At 38.1% G+C, this 20,554-nt stretch overlaps 1 protein-coding gene across 9 annotated transcripts in view; it reads left to right on the top strand.

Annotated features, from left to right (window-relative positions):
* The window catches only part of POU2F1 (POU class 2 homeobox 1), a 109,879-nt gene that overhangs the window by 62,317 nt on the left and 27,008 nt on the right, over positions 1–20,554 (top strand). For 6 of the 9 annotated variants that reach the window (XM_048930171.1, XM_048930114.1, XM_048930109.1 and 3 more), the window contains 5 exons: positions 681–746; positions 7,591–7,691; positions 10,595–10,648; positions 12,248–12,367; positions 14,020–14,199. In XM_048930171.1, the coding sequence (XP_048786128.1) occupies positions 681–746; positions 7,591–7,691; positions 10,595–10,648; positions 12,248–12,367; positions 14,020–14,199 (521 nt within the window). The remainder of the gene's footprint in view (positions 1–680; positions 747–7,590; positions 7,692–10,594; positions 10,649–12,247; positions 12,368–14,019; positions 14,200–20,554) is intronic. The other 3 variants (XM_048930161.1, XM_048930150.1, XM_048930139.1) reach the window with 2 other exon arrangements.

Below are 20,554 nucleotides of genomic sequence, written 5' to 3'. Positions count from 1 at the left end.
GTTGTAGAGCTGATGATGTACACACAACATCTGTATAGCCGTATATAAGGAAGCTATATTCTGTGTCTGCCATCTGGAAAGGCTCTGTGTTGCGCAGCATTTAGCTGACACCTTTCAGATCCAGAGCAGGCTTTTCAATAGGTTCATCTATTGGGAGAAGGAGGAGGAATATATTTCATATTTGTAAGGTTTTGCATGAATGTATAGGAAATATTAAATTTAATATTGGTGGCATTTCTGTAAAATAAAAATGTAGTTTTAGATAAATGGCATCTATTCAAACATAATGGCTGAATGTAGTCCTTGGTGGTCAGACTTAGTGTTTTTGAATCTTTTCGTAGTTGTTCCTTTTTGTTTTTTTTTCTTTGTTTCTCTATTTCAGTGTACTGAAAACTAAGTTCTGCCTATCCTTGCCTTCCAACATGCTCTTTTCATTCCTCAGCACTATGCTTTTACAAGTCAACAATGACATACAAAATGTTGAAATTGTATTTATCTGGAAAACTCAATATTATGCTCTGCTTCTGATGATTCTTTGTGTTATAAAATAAGCTGAATTAGAGTAAATTACATATTGAATTCAAGATGTTCTGTGTATCTCTTGGACAAGAAGATATGATTAGGTTTGTGTAGCATTTTTTTTTGTGTTCATCACTATATCTTTTTCTGTTTTAATGCAGACTCAAGAATGAACAATCCGTCAGAAACCAGTAAACCATCAATGGAGAGTGGAGATGGGAACACAGGTGAGAAATGATTAATTGATACACAGGGATTTCTGTCATCAAATTAAATGAATATGAAAAATTAATTTTTTTTATTTTATTTTATTTTTATTTTTTTTGCCAGTGTACAGGAACAACAACAATATTGTAGAAGAGAACCCCAAAAAACACATGTAGAATTTCAGGGACAGGGAGAGTTCCTAGACCTGGTGTTTTTAGAGACCTGAGAACACTGCATGTCTGTATGAAAAACAAGTCATTAGCCATGCTGTATGTAGGGCACTACTCGTGCACTTATCAATATGTTTATAAGATTCTCTATTTCTCCTTCTTGTTTGTAATGCTTCTGATATCATGAAAAATCTTGTGGCTCTAGCTCTCCATAAAGTCATCTCATTCTTCCCTGTCAGAATGCATCTTTGACATACCTAACTCCGTTATTTATTTTGAGGCTGTTATTTTCCCTGGCAGATGTGGGCCATTGGCTGATATTGTTTCCATTTCAGACTTCAGTCAAGGTTACAACTGTTCTTAAGAACAAGGCAAAGGAAGAAAGCATCATCATTTCTCAATATTTAAAAACAAAAAACTGCTTGCAGACTTCACTGAAGTGTCTTCATGTGTTAGGATAGACTTGAAGTTTGACTGGGACAGATAGGCTTTGTGTCACAGCTGTTGTATTGAGATGAGACCAATTTATAACCCATTGAAGTTTAAGTCACTAGAACTCAGTCATGCTATCTCATGCCTTAATTCTTTTCTGCAGATAACTTAAGGTTCGTTTTGGAAACAAGAATTAACTATTCTGAATAGGCAGTAAATAGTTTAACTGAACTCGGAATGTTCTCTGAGCTCAGTGTAACATTTGGAGAGAAAAAATAAGAAAGAACTGCTTGTGTTGAGAGGAGTTTTAGTTGCCTTGGGTAAGGAAAATGGTTTTCTTCATCTTTATTCAGTAATAAGACTTTCAACTTTGGAATTGTGCTGGAATTATTAATTTACTTTATTCTACTGTTTCCTTATTCTTTGAGCAAGGCTGTAGCAGAGCTAACAGTGGCCGAATGTTCCCAATACTGACCTGAGAGTCTGAATGTTTTCTGTCATAGATGGTGTCAGTCTGAAGGAAATCTGTTCACTGAAGTGTATTTCTGGTTACTGGCATCTTTGCTTCTGTACTTTCAGTGGTATTTGTAATGGGGGAGGTATCAATAACTTCCATGTATAAAAAAATTATCTATTTAAGGCATTTTAGCATGGCTTATAGCTTTATTTCAAAATATGTACGAGCTGGAGAAATAATCATAGACAACATCAAGAAAATACTTTTAAATATCCTTTGTCAATTGACTCACTGTGTCTGGAGCATGTGCGTAAACATCTGAGAAAATTCAAACTTGCTGTTTTGTATGACTGCAGTTCAGTGTACAATTTCTCAAGAGTCATCCCCCAATGCACTGCCTTAAATGCATCTTTAGCTGGCAGCTTTTACCTCAACTGAGGTCTTTCAGAGAAGGGCATAATTCATCTGGAGAGAGTCCGTTATCATAAAAGTGTAATGTCTGCTTTAACAGAACTCTGCTTTTGCTGCCCTGCCATACTTCATCAGTGTGAAGATGATGGTCATGGTATGAAGAAGGGATGGATTGTAAAGCTCCATGTAGATGCTTTCATCACAAACGAGACTACAGTGTTTATTTTTTATATTATAATGCTGACATTACTTTATAAGAAAAGCTTGACTCTTACTGGTATTTGGACCTTTTACAAGTACCACTTCTGTAACTTAAGTGTTCGTGGTCATTCATTTCAAATTTACTTCCTGATTTTTTCATTTTTTTATTTGTTCAGACTGAAACAAGCTAGAAATTTTGAGGGCTCTTTGTTCTGTAGTCATTGGTCTGCTTTCAGACAGAGCGCTCAGAGGTAGCGACTGACACTTGTGACTTTCTTTGGGGGCTCAAGCATCAATTGCATTAGTCAACAGACAAATGTTAAAGGAATAGTCATGGAATGTAATTTAGACTTCTGATCAGTCTGTTTAGATTGTGGTTCTGGACTCTGCATATAGTTAGTGAAAAGAAGTTGTGATGGTAAGGGACTGGAAGTGCCACTGATTGATTGTCTAGAGAGCATAGGCTCCGATATTAAATGCAAAAAGATTTTTATAGATGCTGATTCTCGTAACTTTTCATTAATTGTCTTCTTCCCAGTAACGTTTGTAAATCACTGAAGTCTCCTGTGTAAGCACTGCTTGTCTGTCTTCTGATTGAGAGTAGATGTTTGGGTCATTCCTGCTTTCAGTGCAGTAAGCTGATGCAGTTTGAAAACTTTGAGAGTAATTACTGTTGGGCATGGAGTTTGTTTGGCAGAGCAGATGTTTTCAGGAAAAGAAGCAGTTACCATTGGTAAAGATGGCTGAACATCAGAAGTTCTGAATTAATAATTTAAGTTCCGTGGAAGTTAAACTAGATTTAGCGCTTTTAACGCTATTTAAGGAACAAAGTAAAGTTTCCCTGAAACTGGTCACAAGAAAATGCCTTAAACAGATTTTAACTCTTGTGTACTAATTTGACTCATCTTTTAAGTACCTTAAAAATTAAATCGTATTTCAGATGAGTAAAAAACAACAACAAAAGTTTCAGTAAGTGCAGGAGTGGTTGGCCGGCTGTTCAAACAAGAGGATGAATTGATGAACTGTTCTTCAGTATTGTAGAATTGCACAACTCTTTTCCAGCCTTCAGTAGGGGGATGAACAGGTCGTTTAGTATCTACTGGAAAGAAGAGAGAGAAGGGTAAAATTCTACCGTGTAGAAATACCGATAGCCTTCTCTGTTTCCTTTCTGTATGTTACAGCATACAACTTTTCAGAAGAGGTTTTTTTTTCCTTGTTTAATGAGTGTTCTTAAAAGCTGTTAATGCAATAGTACGAAAGCCAAGATTAATGTCTATGAAAGCTGTAGTTTTAAGACATGCACCGATACAACAGCAAAATAGCTAGGAATTTGAAAGAAGGATTCTAAATATTCTTGTTTGCTTTGCTTCATTTTCCAAGACTGAATTTCCAATTTCCAGAAGAGAATCTTTGGGAAAAGGACCATGAAATGTTTTTGATTTTAACTGCTAGAATTCTGGGCAAATATAACTACTAAACTTTTTATTGATAACATAGACAAGGAAACACCAATTCCTGGGTATTGGCATCTGCCACAGGATAGATGGGGGGGAATGTCAGTGCTGAAAGATGTTTTCTAGAGCACATTGCAGATGCGTGCTCAAGTTAGTTTTGAAATATTCCTTTTCACTGCATGTCTTCCTTTCATAAGTACTTTCTCACACCCTATTCTGCATCTCTCTAGAACTGTAGTTCTTCACTCATCTTGCTTTCTTGAACAGTTTGCAAGGCCCAGACTACGTTCTGATAATTGTGGTCTTAATATTTTGAAGCATGTTCTCCTGACTGCTGGTGCAGTATTACCTTCCTGCTCCATTTGGCTCTGTGTTTATCCTCAGGAAGTGTAATTGGAAGACAGTAAACACTAATCTGAGCTCAGGCTGATGTGGTACTTCATGTTCTGTTCCCTGGAGTGGCCCTAAATGAGACGGTTCAGAGATCTGATTTGGCTGAAAAGTGATTGCACTCACTATTAGTCTTCATCTAAACCAGTTCTCTGAAGTAACTAACCACGCAGCTGAGTTTATGCCAGAATTTGGAGATGCTTAAGTTGCACTGGGTTTGGGTTATAAGGGTGAAACTACATCCTAGTGCTTGATGTGATCTAACAACTTGCTGGAAGGGGGGAGGCTTGTTTCCTTGCTGCCACCTCTCTGTCCTCCCATGCTTTCCATCTGCTGCTTGTCAGACCCTAATCCTAAGTTAGGTTTTCTGTCGGTTCAGTGGGATGAATTAACTTGGAATTCTTACAGGAAAGGGAACAGTTAATGTAAAGGGTTTTCTACTCCATTAGCAACATGAATTCACTTGCTTCTGTGTCTGTGAACTATCAGGAGGAACAGAACGGTGATAACATGCCTGTATGTAAGAACATAGGAGAGATGGAAAACTGAGACTTCCCACTCCCACTGTTTTGATGTTGGTGAGCTATCAGAATCATTACAACAGTAAGGAAGGAGGTGTGATGGAGATGGGAATGACATAAATATCTGTGTTAAAATCTGTTATTTTGTTGTTGTTTTTATTTTTTTCCATTTAGCTCTTAGTTTGAGCAAAAGCGGCACTCCGATCCTTTCACCTTCTTACTTCTAATTGGTGACCTCCTAATTCTGACAACCCCATTTTCCAGTCTCTTTACCAGATTTCTTGGATTCAGCAGAAGTGCTGTTGCATCCTTCTGAGCACCTTAGGAGCAAAACTTGTGAAACCCTCAACTCCAAGTTCATTTTCCCTGCTGTTCTTCAAAAGATGTAGGCATCCTGTGATAAATGTGAGAAACTGGCAGCATTCTTTCCAAAACTGCACCCAAAGGGGAAAGGGACTTCCAGATACCAAAGAAAGCTTAAGATGCAAGTAGAACAGAGTAAACAGGTGGACTTTAAGGGGTTTTTTTTGTTTTCTTTTTGCTTGAAGTTGAGATTTGGATGGAGTGGGGAGAAGGAATTGTAAACCTTTAAGAATTGATTTAAGGAAAATGTTATATTCTCTTGATACCATTTTAAATTGCTGCTGTGAGGGTTATGAATATTTGGAATCAATGAAGATTTTAGGCTCAATCTTAGAACTTGCTTAGCTCAGTATTGTCAACTGTAGGAGGCTTGTTTCAAATCTCCGTATCAGAGTTAACAGAAGCACTAACCAGTGTGTCTTTATACATATGCATAGCAGTGCTTTTTTAATATAGCATCATGATTTGAGGCTCATTTTGGAAAACAGCCAACAAGAACTATTTTAGCTGTTTAAGGTGAGGTTAACAGCTAGTCCTCTCTGAGAAGGATAATTTTTTGTGACCCTTGGAAGTTTCTAATTGGAGAGAGGGATACCTGCCTTACAGTAGGTTTTTTTCTTTTTCCCTTTCTACTTGGAGGTTCCTCAGCGAGGTTGAAAATACCTGATGAAAAGCATTTGCTTGAATAAGGAGGGTTGTAGAGCTTCTTTGGACTCAGTATTTGTTTGTCAGGGTTTAATTTTATGTGTTTACCCAGTCATCTTCCCACTCCCTTTAGACTTCTGTAGTGAGAGGATTCTGCATTTTACACAAAAGAACGGGAACAGATAGGACTCTTGTAGTTCTTTCCAGCAGGTCATCTTACCAACTTCTATTTGGTGAAATGCGACCAAGTCACATTCATTCAGGATTAGTTCAGACACATGATAATCCTTCCATGCGCTTTGTATTGGAACTTTGGACTCATTGAGCAAAATTATTTTACATAGTTTAAAATTTAAATACGTAAAGTGTCTGTGGATCTTTGGCTGCAGTAATGTCTGTAAGTATGTAAACCCTGGCTCAAACCATAGAAGTAAAAATAGAGTTGACCATTTCTTCCCTCATACCAGCTCCAGCAAAAAAAAAAACCAACCCACATCACATGGCCACCTTCAGGTACGACTTACCTTGGTGCTGGAAAGCTTGCATCTGTGTCTAGTTGAACAGTGGCATAGTTTTTGGTAATCTTATCTATGTAAGCTTTTTTGTAGGTCAGAGCAGCAGTATAAAATTATATTAGATATTGGGTAGTGTATTTTTAATCAAATTTTTTGCCTTCTTGCTTTTGCTGATGTTTCTAAGGAATAGCATCCCCCATGATTTAACAACTGATTATTTCTTATTAGATAATGTAGATTTTTGTTGAGAAAAATAACGTAGATGATGGAAGGAGTTCAGAATTATGAATTAAACACCTGTTCATAAGCATCAACAAAATCTATTGTGAAGATGTGAATTTGCAAGTCTAAAGCCATTTGTACTTCACTGTAGACACAACTTTTAAGATGGCATAATCTATTCAAGACATTTCTTGCAGCCTGACAAACTCAGTGTCTTCCTTATTGTCCCTAGCCACAGTAGGTAGGTAATATGCCAGACACAGACTGGTCATCCCTAACACTTTATCTGTGCAGGGAATAATTTTTCAAAGTTTATAGTTAGTTCCTCTTGGCAATAGGAAATTAGTTGGCAGTTCAAGGGAAAGACAGTTGAGTTCTTTCCCTCACATTCAGGTTATTTGCAGATGTTCTGTGGATTTTTGTGTCTCCTAAGCTCTTTAGAAGGATGACAGCAAAGATGGAGGAAAACAATCAGGTTGTATTTGTATGAAAGTGGATGAGAGCAACAGCAAACACAGTCAGTCATGTTATGTCACGGAAACTCTGCAGATGTAGTCATTTAGTAGAAAATTTGGGGGGAGCACTTCTGGACTACGGTTTTAATACTCTTTTGATTAAAAACTACGTATACGGTACTTTTGTTTTCTTCAACTACTACTTTTTCCACCATTAATGAGAGACGAGTACATACAAACTTTGTTCTTGTCACTTCCTGAACTTCAAGGTTGTATTCAGTTACTGAGTGGAGTATACACGGGACTGAAATAAGTTTTAACTTCAGCAGCTTGTAGTCATTTGATTCTCTAACATGGTTTGAGAATGACGGGGTAGTAGTGTACGCCTCATAGGTAAGGTGATAGAATTTAACTAAATGAGCTTAGTATTTTCTTTCAGTTGACAGAAGCTAAATCAACAAAGCCCAGAACTGACAGAACCTTTTTTATCCATCTCAGTGAAAAAGAAAAAAATATCGTTACCCTTTGGAGTGTTTTTTCTATTACGTTGTATTGAGTTATGCATATTTAAATTGTCTTTTCTCTGAGTAAAAATCATAGCTAATAGCCATCATCTCTCTTCCTCTAGGCACACAAACAAATGGCCTGGACTTTCAAAAGCAGCCTGTGCCTGTTGGAGGACCAATCTCTACAGCCCAGGCCCAGGCCTTTCTTGGGCACCTTCATCAGGTAAGAGAAGACCCATTTCAGAGCAAGGGTGACTCAGACAGGTACAAACACAGCTTCTCTTGTGTGTTCTCTTTCTGTGAATGAGTAGTCATGTAGGAGAACATATTGATAAACCATATGCTCAAGGTGCTTAGGTGGGAAAGTTCTTACTGTGTCGATACACACTCCGTGATCTCCAGAGGTCCCTTCTAACACCTGCGATTCTATGATTCTTATTGTGGCACTCATTTAATTGCACTGTGCTGTAGACTATGTCAGATAGAGTGAGACCTATTGGGAGGAGCTTTAAATGCCTCTTTCTTGGTACTTGTGATTGTCTAAAGTAATTAAAAATAAAGTTATTGGACATAAATGAAATGCAGTGTCAAATTTAATCTTTCTGATAAAGAACAGTGTTAGCCCAGCAGTTGCCAAGATCTTAAAACTGCCAGTATGTCGTGATGAAAAAAGAAATGATGTTGAAGGATATTCAGCACTGGGCTCTGATCTCTTGAGCTCTTACATATTGACTAGAAATATAAAATCATGGTACTTATTAAGCACATATGCTTCTGTCAGATGTGGTGGTTTTTTGTTTTTTTGTTTGTATTTTTTTCTTACAAAAAGTTGTTTCAGGTACTTGTGTGTGGGATGATATTCAGCTTTCTGCTATGATCCCTCTGTTCTGCTGCTTCTGTATTTATGGAATCAAAGCTGATCTTCAGATGTAGTCTAAAGTAAAATGGAACATCCCTAGGAGAAGAGAAGCTTGTGCAGTATTTTTGGTAGCTTTTTTTATCTGCTAGCAGTTGAAGTGTGAAAACAAATGTCCTAATTTCTTTCACTTCCTCGGCACCGTGTTTAAACTTTAAAATTCTGTAGCTAATTGGCTGACCTTGAGTGCTTGAGGTCTGCTGTAGCACAGTTGTTGTGGTATAATTGACCTACTGAAACTTTTATACCCTATTAAAAGAGATCAGAATTGCCATTTTATTGTATGGAACATTCAACACTTGTCACGTAAATTACAATTTTCCTAGTAGATTAGCTGTATGGGACCTAGGGAGGAATGCCAACATCTGGATTTGCTGAACCTGTAGGCTTCTGTAGGCTGCCTTTTTGTGTAGAGAAGCTGAATAATTTTCATCGGTTATCAGTATGTGGAGACAAATACAGCTGTCCTGAAGAATCTTGTGGGAGCTTTTTAATTTTAAATCGTTTTTTTTTGTTGTTGCTGTTGTTTGTTGGATTTAGTCTTTGCTTTGTTATATTGGTTGATCCAGGATTGCAGTTTTATTTAGCAGAGTGCCTTATCTTGCTTGGAAAATGTATTTATTTAAACAGTTTTCGGGATTGTTGTGACTTCACATTTGATAAAACAATTGATTTCTGGAAACTCTAGTTCAAAGACAGATCTCAACTATTCTTCTATGCACTTACTGGCTATGTGGGCCTCTACTTTTAAATTTCAAGCATGGCTGTTCTTTGTGGGATGTTACTCAGTCTTAGAGTGCTTTCCTCTAGATGAATGCAAAATATTGAATGCTATCAGGAGCAGTTGAATTCCTACTTAGAAAATGACTGGTAGAAGGGGAGTCCAGATTGCATTCAAAGGCATGTTCAGTTATGTTCTGGCTGTGCCTGAGTGAGATGCATTCAGTCTTCGTTATATAGTTGATAAAATGATTTGAGTCTATTCTTTTTGATGGTAGGATATTATTGTGTAGTTTTTCTCTGCTTTTACTTAAGAGCTCATCATCAACTGTCAAACTATGCTTTCCTTATGGTAAGGATGAGTTTTCTTTAGAACGTTTGCTTACATAGAGAAAATGCTTAGTAAGTCTACTAGGACTTCATCCTGGGTGGCAGAAAATACTTCTAAAGTGACTCGTAAGGCTTGCCTGTTCAAATACTCAGTTAGTAGTTTAACATACTTCAGTTTAAATTAAAACTCTTCTTCCTATGTTTACAGATATCTTTACGCTTTTATACAGTATTTTACGTTGGCACATCTTTTTATAGAGGCCAGTACTGCATTTTGATTTGGTTTTGGTTTTCTATTCATCTGTTGCCTCGTTTTCAAATGAGCTGTGACTTTCAAACATAGTCAAAGATGGACTTTGTTACAGGCTGTTACTCTGACCTTTGAAAGTGTTGGTAATTAAGTGCATAGTGTTCCTTCTGTATAATAGGAGCAGTGGTAGAAACAAGGAGAGATTGATTAAAAGAGCCTTTATTAAACAAAAACTTAGCATTTGTTATATAGAAAAAAAGCATTATTGTAGATAAATGACACTATTTAGTGAGGTTTCTGAAACATCAGTTACTTCTCACTGGTAACACACGAGCTTATTTGGACTAGGCTGTTTATCGCTGGATCCACGCTGGATCCAAATTTTGAGCATACCTGAATCAATACCACCATTGTAAAGTATTTCCAGTCCTCTATATTAATGTTTTTTTTCAGTGGCTGAGGACTGCAAGCAGTTGAATGTTTAGATCTATGGAAGTGTTCTATGCTGTGGGTTTTGTGCTATGCAGGTGATCTTTTTCTGTTTTTATGGGGATGCAAGTGAGTGCAATGTGCATATTTGTGTAAGACCCATTCTGAAATAATAGCATGATGATGAGTAGGATGTAGCTCCCTCCCCTGAGGTGTGGATATTTGTACAGTAATAGGAGCAGTTAGACTGTCAAACCCAAAATGCTCTCTTTTACTCAGTTTCGCTTTAATATTTGGATCCTGTGGCAGGAATACTTTTCCCAAGAGGTGGACAAATAAGACTGAAAGAGTTTTAGTGAGTGAAGCATTAGAATGAGAGATGTTGTTCTTGGGGTAATATTTTGTTGCAATGGGCTAGTTCCCTCTTACACTTAGTTTCCTGTAGATTCAACATCGCTTCTGTTTTTGCACTGTGTTGTAGGTCCAGCTCGCTGGAACAAGTTTACAGGCTGCTGCTCAGTCCTTAAATGTACAGGTAAAAACTGTTTCCATCTGCTGCTTGCCCTCCTCTTATTCTGCTTTCCAGACAGCGTTTTGGTCCTGTTAGAGATGGTCTTGAACCTATGAGGTGTTGCTTTGTTTCCTCATTTTGATTGGTCTTGCAGGTGATAGGTATAGATGGATATAGTTCCACAAGTGTAAATGAGGATCAGCATTTGTAAGCATTCAGAAACTGAGATGGTTAAAACATCCAGCGATCATTGTTTTATTCTGACTTTCAGGTGTTGTAATTTATCATGAAGACCATTCAAATCCTAGGAATGTTTCGTGTTCTTCCACCTAACTTATTTTCAACATAGCAAATATTACTTTGCCTTTATTTCTAGTGTCTGGATATAGAGGTATAATATAAGATTGGCTATGTAATGTGGCCAGTATAGATTGCTTGTATAAATAACACATAGTAAATTTACTATAAGTCAGAGTAATTGTTCAATAATGTATGTGAAACAGCAAAGCTTACAAACTTACAATGCTAAACGCTTCAGTGTATCAGTTAATGTGCCACTTCCTCTCAGTACTATATTAAAGGGCAAGGGACATAGTATTATTGAAAACTGGTTTCAGCATTGCTTGTTATTAAAGAACGTAGGTAGTGCATTACATGAAATGCAATAGAATGTGGACCCACTTATACGTAATAACAATCTGGAAAGAAGAGGAGGTATAGTGACCTTCCTTTCTAAGAGGAAGGAGGCAGAAAATTGCCTCGGTTGCCATGGTAAACTTCCATCCCTGAGAGAGATGTTGGCAAACAGGCTGTATCTCCAGTGCAGAATGTTTACAGTCCTGCGCTGTAATTATCGCTCAATGACTGGCAGAATTAATCAGAGCCTTTATGTTAATTAGCCTGCTCTGCAGTCCCCAAAACAGGTGGTGGAAAATATGCAAATCTATGCAGAATTTTAATGTTCTGCATAACCAGCTTTAATTATCATAAAACTCTCTTCCCCCTCTTCATGCACTTGCATTTCCTCCCTTGTGTCTTTGCAATTTCTTCTGTTTAAAAAACAACAAACCATTTAAAATAAAGCAGCGTTTAATTAAATAAACACTAAACTTTGATTATTTAGAAGCATTGTATGCACTGTGCATTTTTTTTATCAGTGGATAAACCTATGAGGATCTTTCAAACTAGTTCTCTATCAGCCAACAATATGATGACTTTGAGGTCCAGTATGCAGGTACAGAAAATACAAACAATCTCCTTTCTCTCTTTCTATTGTTGAGGATTTTAGGCAATGAATAATTTTAACAACCTTTTCTTTATGGTGCAAAGTAGCGTCAGCTTCAGTTGCATTGCATAAAGTGAAATGAGATCTGAAAATAATGTCAGAGTCACGAATGACTCGCGAGTCTCTTTCTGTTTAAACCGCATTACCTACAGACTTGTTTGAGCAATCATAGCTGAGATGGTGGGCACATAAAGCCATTGCTTAAACCCACTCTTAAAATAAACCCAAGGGCTTTTTGTATGCAGATGAAAGATTTTTATTGTGCAGTGTTCACATAGCAGTGTTAGACATTAACATCTGTTTTACACTATAAAGAGTTGTATTTTTTTCTGTCCTAGTCTAAATCTAATGAAGAATCTGGGGACTCTCAGCAGCCAAGCCAGCCTTCCCAGCAGCCTTCAGTGCAGGCGGCCATACCCCAGACCCAGCTCATGCTGGCCGGAGGACAGATCACTGGGGTAAGATTTACCTAAGCATACTGTAGCAAGCCTCCTGTCTGGCAGGTGATGGCAGTACTGCTGTCCCTGTAGAATTATCAGAGAAGGTTACTGTCATTTCCTTTCACATAGGAGGAAGTTTGTGTAAAAGAAGGACCAAGAGGGAGAATATTTTCTTACGGAAAGGCACCCTTTGGTCTGGTTTTGTTACAGAGTATTTGCATTAAAAAACCCATCTACAGTGGAACTTAAAGCTGGTGTGCCCAAATGAATTGCTGAGGATGTTACTGCAAGAGTGAAATGAGACATGCAAGCATGAGATTAAATTGTATTGGATACTTGAGTTATGAGGAACAAAAACGATGGAACTGCTGACATCAATTTTCTCTTCTCATACAGATTTCTTTTTAAGTAACTGTGGTGATCTGTGCCTTGAGCTTATTCAACTCCTCTGTTTTAGCCTACCAATTCTGAGTTGTTAATTGCAAGGTTTTCTGTGGAATTGTGGAAAAGCTGTTGCTTAAGGATTACTGATGTTTCTAAATTGTTCTAAACGCCTTTAGTCAAAACAGAAAAGAAAGTTCTGTGAATGGGCTGGTTAGGTTAGACATCTTGCTTCTGTGTTATCAACTTTCCATCTTTAACAGTGTAGATGTTAATAAGGAATGTAAGACAGTTGTTCTAGTGAAGTATTTAGGATTTGAATTGTTAGGTTAGGTCATCTCTGCAGATGGATGAAATTGTCTTAATTTCATGTTCAATTGTTAAATCTTGTAAGCTAGTTTGCAGCCAATGTCCTATTTAGTTCTGGTTAATTTAATTGAAGGTTTTAAAAGTAAGACTGTTTTAATAATAAGCTGGGTTTTAATAACTTATTTTTGTCGTTTTAAAAACATATCAGTTTCTTTTATTTTGAGTATTTGCAGTAGTGAAACATAGGACTCCAGGTCTATGCAGATATGGATTGTAGTAAATGTGAGCGTCAAGATTCATTTACATGTAAAGGAGAGACTGCTGCCACCTGTTTCACAGAGATAATGTGTGTTTGGAAAAGGAAAGGGATGTAAACTTGCCAATTCTATTCAATTAAAAAAAAAAAAAAAAAGCAGATGGGGAGACTTGGAGAAAAACAAATGGAGCTCATGTTCTTTACTTATATCTTAGGGCACAATGGAAATGATGGAATATGGCAGGGATTCATGCTAATGTGAAGCAGCTGGGGTGTTATCAGTTTGTTCAGTAGCCACAGCCAACATTCCTGCTTCTCATTCATCTGGCTAATCACTTGCTGTTCTTCTGGGTGTAAATTTTCTTTCAAGGCTTGGCAATACAATTCTTTTCTTTTGCTTGCTACTTAATTACCTTTTTCCTGAATCTCCTGGTAGAGTTGAGGAGAAAACGTAGTAAAATTAGATTCTGTGGATTCCAGTAAGTGCAAATGTTTCCATTCATGTGGTTCGGTTTATATCAGTTCTGTGGTAGGTTGATTCATGCAATGTGTTGAGTAGCCAGCTGACCTTATTTAAGGCCAAAGTCATTGACTAGTTCATGGCTAAGCTGTATTAATAGTTCTAGGAACGTCTGGTTAATATAACTAGTAATGGGCTAGCTAATGACTTTGTAGCTAAAGTGGCTCTTTCCATTATTAATGGCTGTTTTCTAATTATTTATAGCTCACGTTGACGCCAGCCCAGCAACAGTTATTGCTACAACAGGCGCAGGCACAGTTGCTGGCAGCTGCAGTGCAGCATTCAGCCAGTCAGCAGCACAGCGCTGCTGGTGCCACCATCTCGGCCTCTGCTGCAACGCCGATGACGCAGATCCCTCTATCTCAGCCAATACAGATTGCACAGGTGAGGCTTGAGAGGGTGGAAAATGAGGTTTAACAACTTGCATCGTTGAAGTAATATTTTTATTCCTTATTCAGTTGAGTGTTCAGAGTCTTTGAGGTACTGTTAGTATTTCCTTGTTCATCCTTAGCTCTGAGATTGATAGGTGTAGCTAAGAATGTAAGCCAGCTGCTTATCAGTTCCATTGAGCTCCTGAGTTAGTTCGAGAATCTGTCCAGATGGGATATTTTCTTTATTTCCTTCCTTGTAGTTAGCTTGAAAGGGAGAAAAATGAGTGTAGAAAGATGCCCATAGAAAATACCATTGTTGAGACCTATGTATAGGGTAGAATGCTTACAGTATCACAAAAGATATTGCTCGGATCCAAACAACAGTAATTAGAGAGCTGAATAAAGGCAACCGGACAGGTTTGTTTGCTATTTTGACTTGGTGCTTAATACTGAGAGTAGAGTGACAAAGAATCAGCACTCCTGTTTTTCCAGAGAAAATCTTGCCAGAAAGAGTCCACTGTTGGAATCTGTCCAATTTTATGGACTGCTGCTAACAACCTGTTAATTCTTTGCTCTGAAGAACTGCTTGCCAAGGAAATTTTGCTTACTTTAATCTTTCAGTATTGCCTTAATTTAGTTTTGAGAATGCAACGCCAGTGACTCAAAGCTTAGCATGTGTGGTGTTGAAACTCTGTAGACTTTTGGACAAGGGTAACCAAGTGTAGATCACAAACATCATGAGTACTGCCTGTAGGTGATTGTATTGCCAACATTGGAGTCCATCTCTTCGTAGGCTAAGGTTCTTGGTATGTAATACTGCAGTTTGATTGGTCTAGCTGTGCAAAGTATGTTGGGTGTGTAATCTCCACGGTTACTTACAGTGAGCAGCCTTTTAAGACTGGCTGACCTCAGAATATTTTCTCTTGTATTCAACTGGGGTGAAGTGTCTAAGAAGTGAAGATGAGAGCTGATTAAGTAAAACAATGGAAACGTCACAATTATTTGTGAGGTCCACTGTTGAAATGTGCTGTTCCTTTATTGCAGTAGTCCACCAGAGGAGTAAGAGCCTGGTTCTATCATCAGTTTTGCATTGGCTGAAATGGACAGGCTCTGTGACGCTGTTCTGAAAGTTCTGACCTCTGTGGCTGTCCTTTTAGAGGCCACTGTGGTGCCAAACCAAAAGCCCACTAAGCCTCTTGGTGCACTGTGACACTTGAGTCACGTGAACAAATGACTGCATTTAGCAAAGGATCCCAATTCAATGTCATGATTTGGAGGTGAATCAAAAATGTAACTTTCAAGGGAACTTAATACCCGAGACCATCTCTGTTTTATTAAGCCTTTGTTTGTAGGCAATGAAGGAGTGGAAGAGGAAGTTGATGTTTAGCATCCAGCTGCAATCTGTGCATCTGTCAGAGTTCCTATCTGATATTTACAAATCTTTTAACATAAACTTAAATGATCCATAGTTGTGCCTCTTGTTCTTCACGTGTGCAACCTAAGGTAGTGAGGTCTGCTTTATTGAACCAGTGTTAAAATTTCACATCAAATCTGTACCTTGACATTTCTGGCTTTACACTTGTTGCAAATATGCCAGCAATGTGGTTGATACTTCTAGAGGCAGTTTTGTGTGTGTGCGAGGTGTTGCTATCCCATTCTTCCATTGTGTTGAGATGCTGTGAAAATATGTGAAGCATTTACAATTACTAGTTCAGCACTGTGGGTTTTCTTCTCCAGAATTTCAAAGTCTTCAGAGAAGGATTTGAGTAGAGTTGAAACAATCAAGCATGTGCCATCAAATAGACAACTCACTTCAGAAGATCTGATTTTGTGTGCTTGAATGAGCTAAAGGTTCTCTGGAAACAAATAGCAAGTGATCATGCAGTTGTCACCATATAAAGTGTATTTGTAGTGCAAGTGGAACAAATTAAAAGTTTCACTTACATACTGAGAGATTCCTAATTTCTTAAACATTAGGTTTAACAGTTCATTTCAGGATAGATTGTTCCAGTTTATGCATAGCTTGGTTGATTATTTTGCTTCCTCTTATCATAAAAGCGCAGGGTGTAATTTGTGCAGCTGTTGGACATAATTTGTGATGTTTTATGGAAAACTTACACAGTGTAGCTTTGTAGTTGGATACCACTTTGCTTTTTGACCCATCTCAACACCTTTCTGTGAACGGTGCTCAGCTTTGTGTTGCTATTGTAAACACACAGCTGATTACACAAATAGCTGAGTGTTTATTTTATTTTATGGTTTTTGAATAATTGATTAACTGGCAGGTCTCTGCAGCGGGGGGATTACCATATTTATTTTAATTAGCTAATTGCACAAGCATGACTTCTTTAATGTGCGCTGCGGTTAATGTCAGGTATCTGCTGCAGAAATCTGGTAAGGTGTCAGTACTGCTGTGAGCTGATGCTAAATCGTCACTAAGCAATTGTACCAAGTTTTGAGTTCTTTGGAAACTTCTTTGCTTGTTTTCAGAGTGCATCATCAGAGTTTATATGATGTAAACTTCAAAATGGCAGAGATACTTAAGTTTGTGGTGAAGTTCTTACTTAAGATAATGGTGTAGAATTTAGAACTTTGGATTTAAAAAAAAAAAGTCCTCATGTCAAAATATTCCACTCTTCTTGGCAGAGATAGGAATTGGATTGCTTTGATCTTTCTAACTTCATGGGAAACACCAGAACATTTTGTTTCCTCAAAAGTCTGTCCCTCTCCTTCTACATACTTGCGAAATTATACAGATTACGATTTGGAAAACAAGAAATTGCCTAGGAAAACTGTGTCAGAAGTTGTTCACATGGTTGATGTCAGGAGACTTTTTTGTAGTGCTACAAGAAAATAATAAATCTTCCCAGAAGTAGAAATAAAGTTGGATTTCAGATGAATTTGAAAGATTGGTAGGGCTATTTGAGTGAATTGCCTTGAAGGTGGTGTTTCTATTCTAAGTTACATAATTTTATTTCTATATTTAAACAAGACTCAGTCAAGATACCATTTACCTAAGCAGATTTAGAGAAAAAGATTACTTATATCAGTTCTCTTGACACTTCAGTTTTAAAAGTTTTCTCATATTGAAGTGAGATTAGAGTTTGACAATAAGAGCTACTATGTTTTAACTGGATACACTTAAACAAAAAGTTCTTCTATTTGATCTTACAAATATGCTGTGGTGTGGTTGCCCAACCTTTTGGCTTGCCTGGTCCACACTGTGTGAAGAATAATTGTCTTGGCCTGTATATATGTACATTGCTCTGAAAGTAATGCCTCCTACTTACTTCCATGGAAATGACAACAGATACAAAGAGCACAATGATACTGTTTGACCAAGTTATTAGCGACAACACTCTGTTTTTTCGCATAGTCACCACCCTTATTTCTGCATTTTTTTGCCAGTTGAACAGGAGGCTGCAAGCTACACTTGTAAAAATCTGTACTGGTGGAGGTGACTCACTGTCACTGTTGTCACTGCTGGAATGCACCTCTCACCACCTCACTGTGCTGCCATCCACTGTTTGGTCTTCACAGCCATTCTTCAGGCGTTGATGAATTTGATTGGGTGCCATTTTTCCTACATGGAAGAATTCAGTTCCATACCTTTGCTGCTTATGTGCTTCCATGTCAGACACCGTTTTGCCAGACTACCCCTTCGTCAGCCAGCTGTCATACAGCAAAAACACAGGAAGGTTCAACTCTACTGCCGTACCACACCAGCATCTGCCTCTGACGTTGTGGGCCAACATAACAGCTGGGGTTAGCAGCACATTCATGTTCTGTTGGTGCTGAGGCCCAGCTGGGCTGCTCAGTGGGAAGAGCCACTGCCATGAGGGCCTGGTGTAGCATGGGGTGGCTCACGCTGTGGGCTGTGCTGGGCTGCATGTGGGCTGTAGGCTGGACATGCCTGCACTACCATATACCCCATCCTGGTTTTTAGTACTCTTGGTGTGTTGGGATTTTTTCCCTATGTACTTCTTTCTCTTGTGGTTTTTCAAATCATTTGAGATATACTGTGTTGTTTGGGAATTTCTAATTAGCTTGCTTTAGGGGAAGAGGCCCACTATCTCTGTCCATACTTTTTTCCTCAAAACTTTCTTCTTAGCTCTGCTTTTTGGATTTATACTTTTTTTTGTTGTTCTTTTCATCTTTTAGCCTCTCTTAGACATAAGGAAGAACTTATTCTCTCAGAGAGTGGTCAGGCACTGGAATGGCCTGCCCAGAGAGGCAGTGGAGTTGCCGTCCCTGGCAGTGTTCAAGAGGCGTCTGGAAATGATGTGCTGTGTGATATGGTTTAGTACTAGTAGTGGCAGTGGTGGTGAGGAGACTGTTGGACTAGATGATCTTGTAGGTCGTTTCCAACCTTGTGATTCTATGATTCTTCATTTCTGTTTTTTTTCCCCCAAGGTCTCAGCCATAGTCACCTCGCACCTTGTTCTGTTTCTTCTTCTACATTTAGTCCTCGCATCCAGGTCTGTGTGAGACCCACTGTTCTGGAGGGTTTGCTCAGTCTGGAAAGGTGACCAGTAGAGAGTAATGAGTATCAATAAATGAGGTTTGTGTCGCATTGGGCTCAATGTAGGAGATTTTAATAACATTTCTAGCCAGTATAGCTTTTAACATGAAGCCAGAAGAAACTTGGAACACTCCTGGAAAAAAAAGGAAGAAGCCTATCTTTTAAGGAAGGAAATTAGCCTCAGTTCTGTAGGAATGGTTGCAGTACCCAGATTTTCCAAAAGCAAACAGTACTATCAACTTAAAAACACCCTGTGCCATGAGGCCTTTTTTGTTATTTTGCCATTTTCTTCTAAAACAGAACTTTCCATTGTTTGGTCAGTGCCATCTGGTGTCTGTCTGCCATATTATTATTCAGCGTACTTTTGACTTGACTTGATGAAGTGGCTGATGGCCAGTGCCTTTATAAATGCAGGTTAAGTAGTCATTTTCTTGTAATGCGTGTCTTGAGGTCTCATGAGTCAGTGGATTCTTTAACTCCTCAAGCTGCCTTTCTGACATTCCCATCTCACCTCCTCAGAAGATTGTTGGAGCTTTTAAGTCTTAGTTTAACATCTTAAAAATAACATAAGGACCCAGACAGATATATATTGCGAATGGTTGTTTTGTTTGTTATAAAAAGTCATCCTTGACACTGTCTTGACTTTTCAACCCTGTCTCAACTGCTTAGCAGTTAATGACCTTTCATATCTGCTGGCAGAGCAGCTTGTGTGAGTGCTTAGAAACCTGCATCAGTCAAAAATGCATGGTAGTTTGCAAGCCTTAAGAAGCAGGTCTTTGTTAGTCTCACTTGCTTTCATTTCGCTTTAGAGGTACGTTAACATGAGCAGCTCTGTTCATGCAGTCATACTTGAGTGCTGGTTTAGGAGTGGCCTGATGTTGTTAGCCTTTGGACACTGGTAGACCTGGCTGAGGCCTTCTCTCAACAAGCAGATACTTGAGTATCTAAGCAGCTTACCTGAAAGAAAGTTTTGGACAGCTTTTTGATTTTGTTTTAATTGGAACTTGTAAATGTGGGAGATATTTCTGACTTCATATACCTGCTTGGCAAGCAGCACACTCCTTAAAATAGCTTCTTCTGGGAAAGATTCTGTGTGTGTGTATGGATAATTTATGCAGATTGCTGCTGTTCTGTTGGCTAACTTTATACTGTGCTTCAGCTTTCAAATTTCAGTTACTCTTGTTACCTCCTTCTCTGAAGAAGTTTTAAAAGGCTGTTTTGCTGTGATTTTTATTTTATAGCTTTGCTTTTTTATTCTCCAGCTAAACAAGTGTAGCTGGAGAATTTTTCTTCATCAATCAGTTTTTCTTGATGATTCAGTTTCTCAGAGATCAGCATTTATGTCAAAACCAGTTATAAAAAAATATATATCAACAGGTCTGAATGGCTTAAATACATAAAAGTAGAGTTCTATGATAGTGCAGTGTTTGGTTAGCTGTGTCTACTACACTTATTGTAATTTGATTGAAAATTAATCAGATGTATTTGTTTACTATTTGGGTTAGCTGCTTCTCAAAATTTGACCTGAACAACTAGAGTGCAAACAAGGAATCTATATAATTTTTTGCTTTCCCATTACTATTAAAATGGTACTTGCAGACTGTTGTTATAAACAAAAAGTACATAGGCTGCTCTGAAAGCAATGCCTCCTATTTATTTCTATGGAAAATGTAACAGATACAAAGAGCAGAGTAACACTATTTGATAGGGCAAATTCTCAGCAACAAAATGCTATTTTCAACAGTCACCACCATTTGCTGTGCGTTTTTGTCAGTGATAAACAAGAACCTGTATGCCATGCTCATAAAAATCTGCACCAGTGGAAGTAATGCACTGCCTCTGTCAC

This window comes from Lagopus muta, chromosome 1 (genome assembly GCF_023343835.1).
Source record: "Lagopus muta isolate bLagMut1 chromosome 1, bLagMut1 primary, whole genome shotgun sequence".
NCBI classification, from domain to species: Eukaryota; Metazoa; Chordata; class Aves; order Galliformes; family Phasianidae; genus Lagopus; species Lagopus muta.
The sequence above is the reverse complement of the archived record's forward strand: the minus strand, read 5'-3'. Positions and strand labels throughout refer to the sequence as shown.